This window comes from Rattus norvegicus, chromosome 8 (assembly GCF_021556685.1).
Source record: "Rattus norvegicus strain SHRSP/BbbUtx chromosome 8, alternate assembly SHRSP_T2T, whole genome shotgun sequence".
NCBI classification, from domain to species: Eukaryota; Metazoa; Chordata; class Mammalia; order Rodentia; family Muridae; genus Rattus; species Rattus norvegicus.
This window is the reverse complement of record NC_141541.1, coordinates 126,705,885-126,723,974: the sequence shown is the minus strand read 5'-3', so window position 1 is coordinate 126,723,974 and position 18,090 is coordinate 126,705,885. Positions and strand designations below refer to the sequence as shown.

Sequence of the window (18,090 nt, the reverse complement as noted above, 5' to 3'; positions counted from 1 at the left end):
ATGGAGTCTTGTGTAGGAAAGGAGCATTGGTTAAAGAATAAGGTAAAGTGACAACAGCCAGATGCATCTGCAAAGAGAGGCAGAGACAAAAAGAAGCAGACTGGACATGGACATGGTCAGGGCTATTTTGGAGAGAGTCATGGGAGTCCACCCAGGATCAGAGACAGTACGGGGAGTCAGGGAGACAGAAGGGCGGGCTTGAGACTTAGAACAAGTGTGTGTGCAAAGGGCCTGAGGGAGCTTGGAGGTGACTCGGACTTTCACACACACTCACGGGTGTATGTCAGTGGTGGACCTGAGGAATGCTGGCTTCATCTGACCACCAGACACTCCTCTGTGGTCCAGCTTGAGCTCATTTCTGGATACATACTCTGCCTGAGACTGGGCTTTAGTCAGTGATGTCTTAGTTTGTGTTCACTATTTTAACAAAGGTACCACACTGATCTAAGGGGTTAACAGTGGGAGACTAAGCTTAAGGTGTTGAATTTTCTTTGCATTTTTTCTGTAAAGCATTTAAAAACATCTTTTTGGGTTTGGTACCCAGCTCCAAAAAAAATTAAAAAAAAAAGAAGAAGAAGAAATAAAAACATCTTTTTCCTAAATTCCAGTGCTCTGTTGAAAGACCACTTTTTGCCATTTTATCCTGATTCCTTTGAGAAGTATTTTATGTTGATATACACATAAGTGAATACATGTATGCTTATATATGTGAATGTATATATACATGTACTTGGATTGTTGAGGCAGGAGGATCATGAGATAGAGACCAGCCTGGGTTATATAGCAAAATTCTTTAAAACAAAGAAATGAGGGTTGAGGAACTGGGAAGAGAATGGTTCACCATCTTTTGAATTTAGTTTATATAGGAAAAAAAGTGTATTTCATCCAGAAGGATTAGGTGAGGCTAGATGAGGGTTACTTTCTTTGGCCATTATCTTCCCAATCAATATTTATGAGCTTAAGTTTTCTAGATAGTCTAAAAAGTTATGTTCCTTCTTAGAGTTTTATGTTTTATGTTTGGGTTATAGTATAAATGGCTAAAATTAATATAAAACAATATTGAAATATTGCTAATGCTTTATAAATAAACAGTTGCTTAAATTTTGCCGTTGTAAAGAGCAAATGTTTGACGGTGTGTTTCCTTTGAAGAGATGTGAAAGCTGGGAACATTCTTCTAGGAGAAGACGGCTCTGTGCAGATTGCAGGTAATGGCCATCAGCCCTCAGCTTCTGGGGGTTGTGTACGCACAGCTGTGTGTGTGTGTGTGTGTGTGTGTGTGTGACACATGATGCATACATGTGTGAGTGCACTTGTTGCCACCTAGCCTCACAGCATCCTGAGCATTCATTACAAGGGGCTACCATGCCTGCCTAGTGTCTGTGTGGGAGGGTGCTGTGGACCCACACCTGCTCCTCATGCTTGTGTGGAAAGGACTTTCCCACTGAACCACCACCCCAGTTCCCAGTATTTCTTTTTATTTTGATATACTAGCCAGTAGAACCATCTTACATGGTTTATGTTTCCTTAGTATCTGTTGCTCCTGTTCTCAGGACAACTTCCTGTGTAAGCACCCTTTAAAGATGGCCTCTCCCACTCGGGTATTGTATTTTCATGGCCATTACTCACTGCTTCTCCTTTTCCCACTCCTCACCTTCGTTAGGTGTAGGGCCTTCTGACAGGGTTTGTCTGAGAGCAGTCCCTGCTTATTTAAAGGAAAAACAGTTAGGAGTACCCTGGTGAGAGGTGATACAAAGTTGCTTTTACCCAGGGTTGGGATGGTTAGTTTTAATTGTCAACTTTACTCACTGTGGAGCCTAGGACAGAAGTCTCCTTAAGTCCTAGTGTAGATCAGGCTGGCCTGTTGACATGTGGGGATTTTCAGAGTTAGGTTAATTGAACTGGGTTGACTCACCCTGAATGTGGGTGGCACTGTTTTATGTGCTGGCAACTGTGCTGAGTAGAAGGAGGTTCAGCTGAGCAGTGGCATGGGCACAAATCGGTGCTGCTCTTGACTGGGAACGCGGTGTGGTCAGCTGTTTTAGATTCCTGCCACCCTGGCTCCTAAATATGTGTGAGCTGTAACCTAGAATCTTGAGCCAGGTAAACCTCTTTCCCCTTGAGTGGCTTTTTAAAAATCACAGCAGTAGGAGGGGATAGCACAAGGATGACGTGGAGTTGCTGCCTTTTCAGGAGCACAGTTTTGGTAGTTTTAGAGCTTAGGGGTAAGGGTGAAATTCATGTCTTCCACAGATGGCTGCTTTGATCAAACAGTCTCCTTTCGTTTGGTACCAGACTGCTGCAATAATCAAGTGAATCAGGATAATATATTCAGGTTTTAAAAGATAACTGAGGGAAGGTCTTCTAAATCCTGAAGTAAGGAAATATTTTAGCCAACATAAAGTTGAAGTCGATTCCTTTAACATTAACCTCTTTTTGCCAAAAGAGAAACACTTTCCACTAAGACAAGGCACAGTGTGGTAATCACAGTGTTAATTCATGGGCAGTGGCGCGTGTCTGAAGCTGACTGGAGGAGGAGAGCAAAGACAGAAAGCTTTCTGGGCTCCCCAGCTAATCTCTCCCAGGCCACAAGCCCAAAGCCCAGTGAGAGGCTGTCTCAAAAATGCGATGGACACACACAAATTATATAGTGACTGAGGAGTATAGCTGACATCTTCCTCCTGCCTCTGTACAAACATGCACAGGTTAGCACCCTTCCATGTGCACACTCATGCATGTACTACACATGAACATGTGAAAGATGCAAAGCAAAGACATGGAAAGCCTTCCATTATAAAGCACTGAGACATAAAGCAGTTACTAAGTGCCAAGAGACTGGCTTGACCAAAACACCGGGCAGAACAGAACTGACCGATGGGTGTAGAGCAAGAGCACGACTCTTGGATCGATGGTAGAAGTGATTTGTGGAGTGGGCTGAGCGCGAGGGCCTCTGTCGCGCGTCCTCTCAGCCTCCCCACCAAGTGCTTCTTTAGCTCACAGAACGGTTTTCATTTAGTTTGTTGTTGTGTTGTAATGGGAGATTTACCCAAGCTACTAACCATTCTTAAGTGTAAGCTTCTGTGGCTGTAAGGATAGTGTAAACCTAAAAGTACAACCCACAGACTCACACGTTGTGTCTATTTTGTCTATTTTAAAATGTTGCTGTAAACTGTATAGTGATCTCAGTTCCTTTCTCCATCCTTTCTTCTTTCCCTCTCCCTCTCCCTCTCCCCTTCTTCCTTCTCTCTTACTTTTATAAAAGTCCAGGCCAGCTTGAACCTCTGATTCCCCCCATCTTCTCTGCTAGAACTGTAGCCGTGTGTTACCGGGCCTGGCTTATTTTCTTCTGGGTATATGTTCTTATAATTGGATCGTATGATTATTTTATATTAGCTTTTTTAAAAAAAGCATTGCCCTGTGTCATACAGTGATTGTGTCCATTCGTGTCATACAGTGATTATGTCCATCTTTATCTGTATCTCTAATTCATGAGGGTTTCAGTTTCTCAGCAGCTATAACAAAACTAATTTTCTAGTTTTAAATTTTTTTAGACATAGTTTTTTCACTGTATAGATCAGGATAGTCTAGAACTCATCGAGATCAGCTTGCCTTTGCTGGAATTAAAAGTGTATGCCACTGTGTCTAGCTTCTAAGGTTTTTTATGTTTGTTTTTGTCATCTAATTTATATCAGTTTTATGGTTTGGCCTATTCTTTTAAATGTGTTTTTTGTTGCTGCTGCACTGTAGACTTTTTCCTTTCTTTTTCATGACGGAATCTCACTTTGTAGCCTATATTGGCTTCTGGCTCTTTAGCACTGGAATGTAGGTATTCTTTGTATATTCTGGATATTAATACTTTGTCAGTTGTGATTTCAAATATATTCTCTGAGTCTGTGGAGATTTTGTGGGGGCTTTTGGTTTCATGAGTTTTAGTCCAAGGCTAACTAGACCCATTAATTTGGATGGTAACCCTAACCTTGAGGCAAGCAGAATGATAATAGCATCATGAGAGCATTGGGAGGTGGAAAAGCTGTGCATAGCCGTCAGGAAGGGAAGCTGAGAGCAGCAAGAAGGGGCCTGCAATACTGGGTCTTCTCTCCCAGTGGACCCAAACCTCCACAGCGTCTCCCCGCCTGCTGTCAACTCCTGACTCTGTACAGGGTCATCCATTGATATACCTACATATGTCATACAGAACTCTCAGGGCTAGCCCATCCCAAAGCTCAACTGTTGGCAGCTAGCTCAGGTGAGGGAAATGTGGGGGATAATTCCTGTTCAGATGGTAACGACTGCTGTGCTGTCTGCTGTTTCAGATTTCGGTGTTAGTGCTTTTTTAGCCACTGGTGGTGACATTACCAGAAATAAAGTAAGAAAGACGTTTGTTGGCACCCCGTGCTGGATGGCACCTGAAGTTATGGAGCAGGTACTGTGAGTTTTGTGTTTTTGAAATGGTTCAGGGATTTGTTCCTAAACCAAGCCACACACCTCAGTGCTCATGTTTGATCAATGTTCTGTGTTAGATGCACGAAATGCATGTTTCTGTTGATTGATTCAGAGCTTAGTCTAAGGAAAGACTCAGGTTATTGCAGTACAGAGCAAAGCAAACAACAAAGACTGCACAGTCCACAGAAACGCAAGGCTACACCAAAGCTGTCCAAGGGACAAGGCAGTGCAGAACCTAAAGTGTCTTAGTACAGACCAGATGGCCGGCCGGGGATGGTCACCTTACAGTCTTCATTGCTGCCGATCCTCTCCTTTCCCGCTCACACTCTTGTCCTGTCTTACCACAAAACACTGCTGATGTCAGCACTCATGGTTCAGTCCTTGTCTTACCTCCTCCTCGCTATTTGAAATATTGAGCACTGCAGCATATTTACTTTCTAATTATACTGTCTCTGTTTTTCCTCCTGCTTCTCAGGCTGCTTCTCTGACCTCTTTTAACCCATCTACTCTTATTGTTTTGTTATTTGAGACAGAGTTGCTCTGTGTAGCTCTGGCTGTCCTAGAACTCACTCTGTAGACCAGACTGGCCTCAAACTCAGAGATATTCTTGCCTCGAAAGACATGTGCCACAGGCCTGGCTCTGTCCACTCTTGAATCTTCCTGTAGGATTCGGTAGGGTACACAGGTTATCCAAACACAGGCTAGCACGGGAGGATCAAGAGGTTGAGGCCAGCCTGAGGTAGATAGCCAGTCACCATCTCAAAAAGAAAAAGAAGACATGGTTTCCTGAGGTCATTTCCTAAGGCTCTTTTCTTTTTCTTTTTTTTTTTTTTTTTGGTTTTTTTTTTTCAGAGCTGGGGACCGAACCCAGGGCCTTGCGCTTCCTAGGCAAGCGCTCTACCACTGAGCTAAATCCCCAGCCCCCTAAGGCTCTTTTCTTGTTGCGTGCAGTACTCACTGATGGTCTCTCCATGCTACTATCTGTAAATGATCCCTAAATTACATACAAACCAGCCTACTTCTCAAGACTCTAGGTTACTTTCAGCACTGTATAGGATTTACTCATGAGTGTCACAGATGTGTTACTATATACATATTTTCCCATATACATACATATATTACTACATACAGCCTGTGAAAGGAGGGCACTCCAGGCCATACAGGGTCTTAAGAGGCCACCACACTTGGGAACAGAATGAACAAACATAGGCTGTGGAGAAAGGCTGGGGCAGGGGAGAGATATGAAGGAATATGGGACTTCTTTGGTTTTCCTGGAATGGAGGCTATGGTGGGGCTAAACCTGCTTCTCAGGTAAGCAGGAGCTGCCCCTGATCTGTCTGGTAGAGAAGCTTGTGGGTATAGGGAATACTGTCCATGGAGGAAACTCTCCTTTGCAAACCCTCCTGTTCTACCAGAAGGCAGCACAGCACACATACTGACCCCTGAACTTCTCCTATGTAGCTCAGTATAGAAGATTAAAAACGTGTGACTGACGTGACAGTGGCAGTGGAGACTAGCAGCCTGTTCATGCCAACGGCTTAGCTATCCACAACCCCTTTGTAATGATAACATTCCAGCACGTACTTACATCACCCAGGAAACTGAGACAGAGTAGAGAATTCCAGGCCAGTCTGGCCTACCTAATGAGATCTTATTCTCAAGCAAACAAGAACCTCAGGTCGAGGGAGATGGGAAAGGAGTGGGGAGGTCAGTGAGGGGAAAGACATGGAAGGAAGGAGGAAAAAAATCATATAGAACATTTGGAACAGAAAAGGATTATGGAAAACCTTGGTTCTGGATTGTTCTTTTTAGTTGTTTTTGGTAAATAGAGTGAATCTTGTAATTATCAAACTTAATGATAGTTTTACACTTTTATAAGTGCTTTATCAGGAATACTTTCTGTGTTTTCATATAGAATTATTAAGTACTGCTGTGTCCTTTAAAGGACTGTAATGGTTGTAGTTTACTGGTTAAAGTTTGTGAGCACATTCTGGTAGTGCACACCAGAGGCTGAAGTAGAAGAATCAAAAATTCAAGGCCAGCCTGGGCTGCACAGGGAGACTCTCACTCCCACCTTCCCCAACATGACACACTAGAAACTTGTGCAAAAGTGTTTTAGCCTGGTTAAAGTAATTGTGTATCTCTCTCCCCCTCCCCCTCCCCCCAATCCCTTTCAGGTTCGAGGTTATGATTTTAAAGCTGATATCTGGAGTTTTGGAATCACAGCGATTGAACTAGCCACAGGGGCAGCTCCTTATCATAAATATCCTCCAATGAAGGTGAGGCTCACGTTCTAAGTATTATTCCCCGTCCAGTCCGGTGACTCTTCAGAGCCTTTTATGTCTGTCAGTCATAACCATAGTTACTTATTTTCCTAGAATTTTTATGTATATTTTAGCAAAATACAATCTTTCTACACTCATATAACCGTTTTTACTTTGTATTGTATAGGGATCAAGCACAGGATAAAGCATTTTTGGTTGTGTATTTATGTGATAAGTCTGTTCACGATGTCATCACCACACCCCGACTCTTCCTTGGGTTCAGAACCACTGACCTTTGGTTTAGTTCTTCACAGAATATGTACGGATTGCTGAACTTGCGTCCCTTTGCTGTCCTGCGCACACAGCGCTATTGGTTCTGACTGCATTTTGGTGTCTGGTATCTAGCCTCCTCGGTTCTCTACTCATCTGCCTTTCACAGGCTCTGCTGGCAAAGCAACTAAGGTTGCAGCGGAGGCAGGGAGAATGCGAACTAAGAGTGTGAATGGAATGTAGCCTTGCTTTGTTACTTAAACAGACAGAAGTCAAGGAGACACGGGGCGAGCAGTAGGTGAAGCTAAGGAGTCCATGCAGTTGTTTGGCAATGGAAGAAGTAGGTCTGTGAACATGAAGAGATGAGGAATTGTAACTGAAGGATGTAGCAGTGTCTGTCGGCAGTGGGCACTTCTGGGGATCCACCATTTTTGTATAGCTTTTAACTAATGTCCAGTCCACACGGGAGCCTTGGGCTCTCAACAGCTAGTCTGTTTCTTGTGGTGCTGGGCATTGAGCCCCAGGTCTCATACATTCTAGACAAGTTCATATTATCTATCCCCTGACTCTAAAACTCCACCTAGATGGTAACTTGTATATGTGTACCTGTGTGCATGTGTGCATGTGTGCATGCATATGTGTGTGTGTGTGTGTGTGTGTGTGTGTGTGTGTGTGTGTGTGTGTAGGCCCATGTATGTCTAGGCTTTTAGAGACCAGAGGTTTTTGTCAAATATGTTCCTCAATCACTTTTTGCCTTATATTTTGAAACACGGCTTCTCCCTAAACCTTGGAGCTTGTCAATTTGGCTGGACTGGCTGGCCCAAAGCCCGAAGGACCTCCCCCACCCCACCCCCCAGCCTCACTCCCCCTTCCCAGCTTGGATTTCAGACTTAGACCACCACACCCACCTTTTTTATGTGAGTTCTGAAGGGTTGAACTCAGGTCCTTATACTTACACGGCAATCTGAGCCATCTCCAGCCCCTAGATGTCAACTGCTAGAAAGTAAAATCTGCTTGTGTGTTGAAAGGTTTTATCCTTATTGAAAGTTCTTCATGTGTTTATACTATACTAAAAAATTTTGCAGGTTTATTGGTATACTTTTGTGGGCTACTTTGTTGGGTTCCTCCTTTCCAGCCCTAATTTCACCCCGATCCCTTCCAACTCCTTCACTAGGTAGGAAAGAAAGAAGGTTAGAGGGGAAAGGGGGCATAGGTCTCTTTAGACTACTTCCCACTGCTTAGGGAGTTCCTTGGGGCGAGTTCAGTTTTTGTCGTTAGGATATCCAATTTTTTCTTTTCATCTCTTTGCTTACAACCACTGGACAAGCTACAACAACAGAAACCAGCAGTAGCAGGGAGAGCAGCAGCCTCCACAGGCTCTCCTGGGGTTCTCCCATTGGTATACTCTCAAGAGTACCCAGAATTCCAGTCGTAAACTATCTGCAGCTGGCAAAAATCACATCCCTCCTAGAGCATGAGGCAAATCATAGTTAGCTGCTGTAGGCACTCAAAAGCCTGTGTCCACACCTGGGATTAAAACAAAAAACAGTCACATAGCATCACTGGGTTTTTAAAGAAACCAAAATTCTTACTACACAGGTTTTAATGCTGACACTCCAGAACGATCCTCCTTCTTTGGATACTGGTGTTCAAGATAAAGAAATGCTGAAAAAATATGGAAAATCATTTAGAAAAATGATTTCATTGTGCCTTCAAAAGGATCCAGAAAAAAGGTAAAATATTAGGTAAACATGACATGTGTGTTCTGATACGTACAACTGTGTGTGGGCGCACCAAGGGTTACCTTTGTCATGTACACAGTATTATGTGTGTATTCTTAAAATGAATGACTCACCAGTGCTGGAGACAGCCAGGAAGGCCACTGCACAAGCTGGAGGGGCCTGAGCTGATGTCGTGCACTCACAAGTGTATAATAGACCTAAGTTGCCCAGATATTTCTTGATTAATTTCTTAAAACTGAATTTATATTTGTGAATTCTGTATTAGTAAAATGCCATGTTAATGGGCAAGTTTTTCTTTTTTTCAACCTTCACTTAAAAGTGTAACTGCCATTTACAGTTTAATAACAAGAGGAGCACAACCACACACTTATATTTCCATGAAATAATTTTATTTTCCATGTAGGAAAGATTTTGGTCATCACAGTTTCAAGTAGTTTCTCGTTGGCTTTAGACACTGAGTGGTAAGCAGCAGGGTCTTAAATAGGGTGTGTGTGGTGTTGAGCCACACTGTAGGCGAGATTACTGAGTCGAGCCTTATATTTTTGAGGTCACCTCATCATAGTCTCGAGGTGGAACTTGACTCTGAAGATCATGGACTGTAGCTTGGGGCTGCATCTTCACCCTTCTTAACTCTGTTTTCATCAGCTTCCCATACCCACCGCCTCCACAGCTACAGGTTCACCCGCCCATCCTTTGCCCCTGGGTCCAAAGCAAACTGATCAGATTCCCTCAGCATCAGCAGCATCAGCTTTTCCTCGGTCCTCAGTCCCTGAGCGGCACAGTGCACTTGGCACAATGGCGGCTACGCTAGTCAGGCTGGATGTGGTGTAGCGTGCTGGAGGGCCGTGTGGGTCCTACACAGAGACCATTCCACTTAAATACAAGGGATTGAGCATCAGAGCTTTGCTGTTGGCAAAGGGGTCCTGGAAGCAATTCTCCTGGGATACCATGGGAAGACTGTATATTCCGCTAAGTTTCTTAGTACTAAAAGTTGTTTAATTTTGTTTTCTCTAAAGGTCGACAAAAGTAAAAGACTTTGACATCCTTGATCATGTGTCTAGTATATGTAATGGGGCTTCAGAATTTACTGTTGGAAATATTGGAAAGGGTAAGGAAAACAGGCAGCAAAGTTCATGGTCATGGTTTTAGAATTTCTTCTGTTTCCATCAGTGGCTAAAACTGATAGGGAATTCCTTTGTTTCTGCCAAGTGAGCGACAAAAAGAACACTTTCCTTTTTCTTTTTCTTTTCCTTTTTTTTTTTTACAAATCCCTGAAAGTAACAGGTAAAGAATCCATCCATGTAAAGATCCTTAGATGCCAGGAATAGTGAAGAATACACAAGTTACAGACGAAACTCTGACTCATCCAGTGGCCACCAGCAGAACACTGCTCAGTCTAATGTCCTAAAACGAGGTTGTTTTTGACTCTGATGCTGTGACTCTTGGAATTGGGACTGTGGGTCCACCTGGAAGAAATCTTCAGCTGAGTCCCTACTTAGAGGACCATCGGAAAATATCGTCCTCCTTTCTTATAAATTGTTTAGTTTATGCATATGAGTTTCTGCCTCTGTATAGTACAAGAAGACTCCCTTCTTGTCATTTCCAAGAAGGAACAGACTCTCATTGTTTTGACTTTACTTCCTACAGATTGAGAGTCTGAATTTGTATTGATCACACTAACTGCATACCCAGCACCTCTCTGGGCTTAAGCATGCTGTTAGGCAGCTACAGAAATGTATTCGAACACCTGCCAATCCAGGTCCCATAGCTCCTGGGACCAACACACTCAACTCAAGGTACTGTCAGCCATTCAAGCTGCAGCACACATGGGGACAGTGTAAGGTGAACTAGAGTTGGCATTCAGTAGCATTAGTTCCTTAAGAAGATTGATAATGCAGCGGTACCCGAAAGTGTATATAAATTTTCAAATTTATTAAAACCATAAATCAAAACCATGGGAAAGGACTTGACCAAAGAGTCAAGCAAGACTTAGAATGGAAAGACGCAGTTGAAATGTGTAGGCTGGACTGTGATATGCTCCTGATTGAGTAAAGTGGGAAAAAGGAGAAGAACTTGACGGTGAAGGGGCCTGGTAGACACCTTCTCCAGTAAAGGATCAAAGTTACGACTTAATGAAGCTCTGGAAGCGGTGAAGCACGAAGGGCGCGTTGCCTCGTGAAGCTTTTCACCCCAGAGAGCCCCAAGCTGAGGAGTGTGCTACAGAATACTCGACCAGTATTTGTCAGAAGTATCAAGCAAAGGAAACAATTGAAAAGCATGAGCGGTTAGAGTAACTGGACTCAGAGTAGATGTGAAGGGGATGCCACAGGTGCTGTGACAGAAGGGCCTGTGGGAACGGAAGAAATACGAATGAGATCTGTGGTTTCTACTTAGATTACACTGGTGTTAATGACTAGGTTACTTCTTGATGACTGTAATTTGCTTACATAAAATGTTAGCTTCATGGAGCTAGTGAAGGTTATGGAAGAATTGTGTACTCTTTTCAACTTTCATTCATAGAGATAGAGAGAATTAAGCATTGTTTAAGTATTTTAAGGTCACATAACACAAAGCACAACTCCATTAAGAAATGAAAGAAAACAACAAACTTAGCAGGTGCCGGGGGAACATGTGAGCACACACTCTGTGAGCGCATGAACGCGTGTGCTGGCTCATTTAGTCTTCACAGGCATCCACCAAAACAGCACTTTCCATTCTCTGCTTCATAAAGGAAGAAACAGATTGGAGCTTAACCAGCCTTGTGCAAAGTCACCTCTAATATGGGATGTTCAACCTGTACAGGTCACACAAATGTACGAGTGTAGACTTCTCGAGGAGATTAGTGAGAATGAAGAAGTGATATTCAAATAACAGGCCTGCCAGCCTAGCATTAGGGTAGGACTAGGAGGGTGAGAAAGTTAGTGATCATCCGTGGCTGTTCAGCCAACTTTGAGGCTAGCCTTGGATACATGAGACTTAAAGAAATAAAATAAATAAATTAATAGTAATAACAACAACAACAACAAAGTGGGAAGATAGAATGGGCTTTCTAGTTCTTGAATCCCCATGTTAAAAACTGTCTGTTCCAAGTTGCACCGCAGGCCTTCTCCTGGCGCACTCCTTGTGTGTAGCCTCAGTGTGTCCGAACCCTAACCCTGACTGTCACGGCGGGGGCGGGTGGCAAGGCCAGAACAAAAGTAATAATAACTAGAGAATAATAAAGAATGACTGAGCTCTCCAGGTGGTCACATCTGTATTGTTCAAGAAGATCCTTTTTTTGTAATAATTTAGACTTTTACTCTTTCACAAGTTTTACTTTAGAAAAAAGGAAATGGATCTAGAACAAAGAAATGAATAGTAAGATGCTGTTTTGGGCACAGAAGGCATCACACCATTGAAATCTTTAACGAATTAAAAAATAAGAATGTCACTGTTTAATTTCAGTTTAAAGGCATTTGCTATTTACTTATTTCCTATCTGTATTAATCTTTGGAAGCACTAGTTCTCCCGCTTGAAGTTTACTTGGAACTTCCTGGGAAGGTTTAAGAACTACCAATACCTAGTCTTGGTCTCAAATACTATGCTTTTGGTGAGGGATTGAAAACACCGCCCAGGCGGGCTGAGGTACCGCCGTGTTTAAGAGGCGCTGTTGAGGCTGAGGTTGCAGTCAGAGGGACATGCTTACCGAGCTTGTACAAGCTCCTCTGCACATCTGCCCTGAGCAGTGTCCTGCGCCTCTTTAGCTTCTGAGAAATAGCAGTGTAAGCATTCCACAGTAAGCACGTGGTAAGAGTAGGTGTGTCTTTGAAGAGTAGATTCTTTTTTTTTTTTTTTTTTTTTTTGGTTCTTTTTTTTTTCGGAGCTGGGGACCGAACCCAGGGCCTTGCGCTTCCTAGGTAAGCACTCTACCACTGAGCTAAATCCCCAGCCCCTGAAGAGTAGATTCTTTATTATTAGTTAGCCTCTTTTAAAAGCTTATAAAGTTGATAATGAAGAATTTATCCCAAACAAGATCATGCGTGGCTGGGCTTAACTTAATTTGGGTTAAATTTGGAAAATTGAAAATTTTTTCCTTTAAAGAGAAATTGAGACATCTCTAAGAATCCATAGTTACCTTAAAATTAAACCTGTTGGACTGCTATGTAACAACAACCAACTTTCTGATTGTTTTTCTTCTAGTTTAAATACATTTCTATGCTTTGGTAAAACTTTTAGGTAGTTATTGTCTGGCTTCCTTAAAATGATATTGTTAAATAGCAAATATTGGGAGTCCCTAAGGATTCTCTTCTGGAAGCAGTAGTTTACTAATGAACTCTCCAGACATCCTATAATTTCCATAATCACTTTTCTCTACCCCCCTGACCCCCAGGGGTTCATCTGTATAGCCCTGGTTGTCCTCACACTCACTCTGTAGATCAAGCTTGCCTCAAATTCACAAACTCACCTGCCCCTGCCCCTGCCCCTGCCCCTGTCCCTGCCCCTGCCCCTGCCCCTGCCCCTGCCCCTGCCTCTGCCCGAGGGCTGGAATGAGGGCGTCCCACAGCCTGGCACGTTTCTCTTGGAGCTTTTGCTCTCCCCAGTGTCCTGCACCAACCTGATGCTGATGTTGAGCAGTTGAAGGAATGTGGAATGTGCTGAGGTTGTAGTTAGCTCTCCTGTAAACAGTTTCTCAGTTTCGAAGATGGAAATCCACAATATGCTTGAAAACTAAGAACTTTCCTTTCTGCTTTTAGACCAACAGCAGCAGAACTGTTGAGGCACAAGTTTTTCCAGAAGGCAAAGGTGGGCATTCATATGGCGTTCCTCTGTTCCTCTGTTCCTCACGCCGTGATCATGGCTGCAGTTTTTACGATGATTACATTTGGAGACATGATGGTAGATAAAATTACTACAGGTAGTAAATATGTAGTCTTGGGTAAGTAAGATAACTTGTGTTGGGAGCTGGGGAGAAATGCTTTCCACATAAGCATGAGGGCATAAATAGGATCCCTAGAGTCCACAGAATTAGTCAGGAGTGGAAACTTGGCTTATACTTCCCTACCTGGGGGAGTGGACCCGTGGGTCCCTAGAGCTCCTTGGTTAGTAAGATGTAGGCTAACTGGTGGCCTCAAGTCTCAGCAAGAGATTTTATCTTAAACAAGGTGGATGTGACCGTAGCACACACACATGCACATCTGTATCCATGTGATTTAGTGCTGAACTACCAAATGCCTCATATCCCAACCTAATGCATTAGCATGTTTGGCAATGTCGGACCTAACGTAGACATAGAGTGCACAGGAAAGCGAGCGAGCTTTTCATGGGAAACGGTTCCTAGCACACACTGAGGGTGAGTCAGTGAACAATAATGGACGTGCTGGATAAAAACCTCTGCAGTGGAAACCCTTCTTCTCCTACAGAACACTTTACTTACCACATACTAACTGTGACTGTCATCTGGGTCACATGTTTGTTCAATAAAAAGTTCTGATAACTGACTTTCTGAAACTGGCTTTTCTTTTCCAGAATAAAGAATTTCTTCAAGAAAAAATACTACAGAGAGCACCTACCATCTCTGAAAGATCTAAAAAGGTAAGTGGGGTGTTTGATTCAGTTTCTTCAGTTGTTTACTTTGCATTTTTAAACTGGATGCTATTCTGTAAATAGATATGGGGATTATCTATTTTCATATTTTCAGCACTTTGAAGCAGTTGATATGTCCAGTCAGCACATACACAGCTGTGTGCTTAGGTATCACTCTGCTGTCTCCAGGCACAGCACGGAGGTAGTGAGTCAGTTCAAACCCTGTTGACTCACTATTTCCAGCCATCCAGAGTGAGATGGAGAATTTGCATAGCAATTGCAGCTTGGGGTGTAAGTCATATTACCTCCTAACTCAAGACATGTTATAGCAAAGCACTTTGTATGTGTGCTGTTTCTAAGAATGTTGTTTGTAGTTTGAGCATAAGGAATGCATTAATTAAAGTTCTGCTTTGGAAAAAAATACTTGTTTGCCATTTCACCAAGATAAAATGCCCCATTTTCCTTGCTCTTCTCCCCATAAGGGACATTCATCCCCCTAAGCAAATGGGAAGGGAATGCTGTCCCACGGATTTCTGTTGATGATAGACTGGAGGGGAAGACAGTATCCTCTGTTCCCTATGATACAGTGGAAGGCTGACCTGGGAAGTTAGGACCGTTCTGCTAGAAGCCACTCCCCATACATTTCACTTTTTGGCATTTCTGCCATTATCCAGAGGTTTTGCTTACTAAGGAACAAATGTATGTTAACTATTCTGAGTCTGTAGTCTCAACCAGTCACACAGAGCCTCAGCTTGCCTTCACCTCAGAGCTTTGCCGTTCTGTAGATACGTCACTCACATCTGGTTTTGGAGAGATCTTCATTTTCTTCTGGAGTAGCTAGCCTTTTCTTCCTTCTAGAAAAAGGTCCCTTCCATTTTCACTTGCTCGTCTTTCCCCTTGTGTTTATCAGCTGCTGTCACTTAGCTGAATCTCACAGGCTTAGGGCACAGTCGGTTCATCCCAGATGACTGATATCTGACGTCTGGGGGATGGAAAGGTCAGAATGGCTGGCTACTTGGGGAACACTCTGTGCATTGTACCACCTCACTTTAGGCCATTGGTGTAGCACTTCCTAAAGGAGTTTTCTCTGACTACCTGGCCTATAGTGCTTCCTTCCCCTAAGTCTCTGACCACCTGACCTACAAAGCCTCCTTCCCACAGCCTTCTCCTCCATCGTGTTCTGCTTACTTTTCTGAGAACTTAGCGCCATCTAACACAGGCAACTTCTGTACAGTATTAGAACAAAGCTTCCTTTACCACATCTCAGTAGGCTTAGGTCAGTTCTTTGTACCCAGTAAACAGTTGCAAATAATTTGAATGCAGTTTAAAATCTCTATGCTTGTAATCACAGTCCTAATCGAAGTTGTTTGGTGTCTGCACTGTGATTTCTCTAAGGTCAGTGAGTTCTGATCTCAGGAAGCACACGCTTCGTAGCTTATACCTGTAACCAGACGCCTGTAGTGTGTTGGTGGCTGAAACAAAAGGACTGAAAGCGAGAGGCTAGCTCAGGGATGTTTGTGAGCAGTTGTGCCGTGTACTGTGTCCACATATGAAATACGATTTGCTAATGAATTACAGAGTCTTCTCCACTTTCCAGTGTCTCCATTATGATTCCTTGAGAAGATAAGTCATTTGGTAGCAGCTGCCAGGTTAGCACTACATGCTTCTAATTTTAGTACCTGCAGGCTGAAAATTGAGCTCAGAAGTTTGAGATCAGACTGAGCAGTATCGTGAGACCTCTTCTAAAACGGTAGAAGGAGAGTGGGGTAGAGTAGGAAGTGACGGAGACGAACACCACAGCATAAACTTTTCCTGAACCAGCTGTGTGGTTCCGTGCTCCCTGGAGAGGCTGGCAGGTCCTAGGCAGCCACACAGCCGGTGTCCCTTGGGGCTTGTCATTGGTGCTTGCTAGGATAGGTGGATCAAGCGTATTTTCGGCTTACTTTAAAAATAGATGTATTAAGAATTTTATGTATATAGTATAATTTTATGGTATATAGTGTATATTCCAGGAAGAATTTCAGGAGCATTTATTGTAATCCATGGTATAACATGAATGAACCCTTAAACTGAGTTAATAGTACATATTATTGATTCTGTGTGAGAGTTCAAGAGCGCACGCAGTAGGCTAGTTTCCCAGAACTGAGGAAGGCTGGGGAGAAACGGGCAGTGACCTCTGATGGCTGTGATGTATGTGAAGAATGGTGATCAGCGTGCTCTCAGTTTGAACATAGTAACACTCACACAACTCTACATATAGGAAAAACCAGTCAGGTGAACGTCGCTCCTTGTGTAAATTGTGTGGAGTATTGTATCTCAGTGAAACTATTACTTTAAAAAGAGACCGTCATAGTAGTAGATAGAACAGTGATAAGAGCGTTGGTCACAGACCCCCTTGGAAGTGTTTCCTGAGCCTTTGGTGCCGGAGCTGTGTCTGCGAGGTCTGCACCTCACACTCTGAGTGGCTGTAGTTCTCTGTGGTGGTCTCCATCTTAGCCAAGTGAGTTCCTTAATCGGAGTGGAGACTGCACCGGTCTGTGGGTAAAAGGACAGCTATTCGGAAGGTAGTTAGAGATTATGCTGCGTTAGTAAGAGCACAGCTGTAGGCTTCCCTTCAAGACCCTTGGCCTCATTAGTCCTGGTTTCTAGAGCAGACATAGTTTCCATTTTGCTGAGCTGGCCTCAAGTCCACCTGGAGCTGCTCGCTGGCACCACAGTGTGGCGGTCAGTGCTGCGTGTGCGCCGTGCCGTGCTGTGGCTCCTGGCGCTGTAGCTGGGTAGGACTCTTGGTTGCTTCCCTCCCTCAGAAGCTTGGTTGGTGCCTTCCGTGCCATGAAAGCTCGGACTTGGAGGAGGTTTTCAGGTCAGTTCTAGCCCGAGTTCTGTGGGCTGGACCCTTTTCCTAACCATGTCACGAGTCCGTTTAAGATGGAATTGAGGGAAGGTGGGACATCTGGCTTTAGGGGCTGGGAAGATGGCGCAGCGGTGGACAGCACTGTCCGCTCTCTCTGAGGACCTCGTTCAGTCTCCAGCATGCACATGGTGGCTCATGACTGTCTGTTACTCCCAGTTCCAGGGGAATCCAAGATTCTCTTCTGACCTCTGTATCCTCCATCAAGTGGTAAACAAATAAACATTCAGGCAAACACTTGTACACATTAAGAATTAAAATTTGGGGCTGGAGTATGGCTCAGCGATTAAGAGCACTGACTGTTCTTCCAGAGGTCCCGAGTTCAATTCCCAGCAACCACATGGTGGCTCACAGCCATCTGTAATGGGATCTGATGCCCTCTTTTGGTGAGTCTGAAGACAGCGACAGTGTACTTATATACATGAAATTAAAAAAAAAAAAAGTTAAAACAAGAATTAAAGTTAATAAAGATAAAAAAAAGAATTAAAATTTGAAAACACAGTTGGCTTTAATAAATGTGCGGTGCAGTTCTGGAGGAAGTACAAAGATATGAGGTCCCAGGAAGTGTCCTTTGGCTCTGTTAAGGCTTCTCAAAGAATATGGCTGTGGTGGAATATCTGAATGTAGGGGGATTACTAAGCAAGACTTTAAAAAGAGAATAGGACACAGATTATAGTGGAATGTTCATCTTCCACTGTGGAAAATTTTAAGTAGACCCCACAAATACCAAGCAATGAGTTATATACCCAGTAGAGAGGAGGGTATAACTTTCCAAAGAAAGCTAAACTTAGGAAGGAGAAGGTGGGCTTGGTTCTTTGTTTGTTTGTTTGTTTGTTTGTTTTTTGTTTTTAAGTCAGGGTCTCATGTAGCTCAGGCTGCCCTTTTAACTACTTTTTGCCAG

The 18,090-nt window shown here is 43.4% G+C and overlaps 1 protein-coding gene across 4 annotated transcripts in view; it reads left to right on the top strand.

The window, feature by feature from the left end:
* Oxsr1 (oxidative stress responsive kinase 1) overlaps positions 1-18,090 on the top strand; it is an 89,511-nt gene that overhangs the window by 46,568 nt on the left and 24,853 nt on the right. For 2 of the 4 annotated variants that reach the window (XR_015626733.1, XR_015626734.1), the window contains exons 5-11: positions 1,150-1,205; positions 4,311-4,420; positions 6,618-6,719; positions 8,574-8,707; positions 9,733-9,824; positions 13,450-13,498; positions 14,222-14,287. Coding sequence is in view for 2 of the 4 variants with exons in the window: in XM_087562507.1 (XP_087418633.1) it covers positions 1,150-1,205; positions 4,311-4,420; positions 6,618-6,719; positions 8,574-8,707; positions 13,450-13,498; positions 14,222-14,287 (517 nt within the window). In the remaining 2 variants the exon portion in view is untranslated. 4 annotated transcript variants of the gene reach the window in all.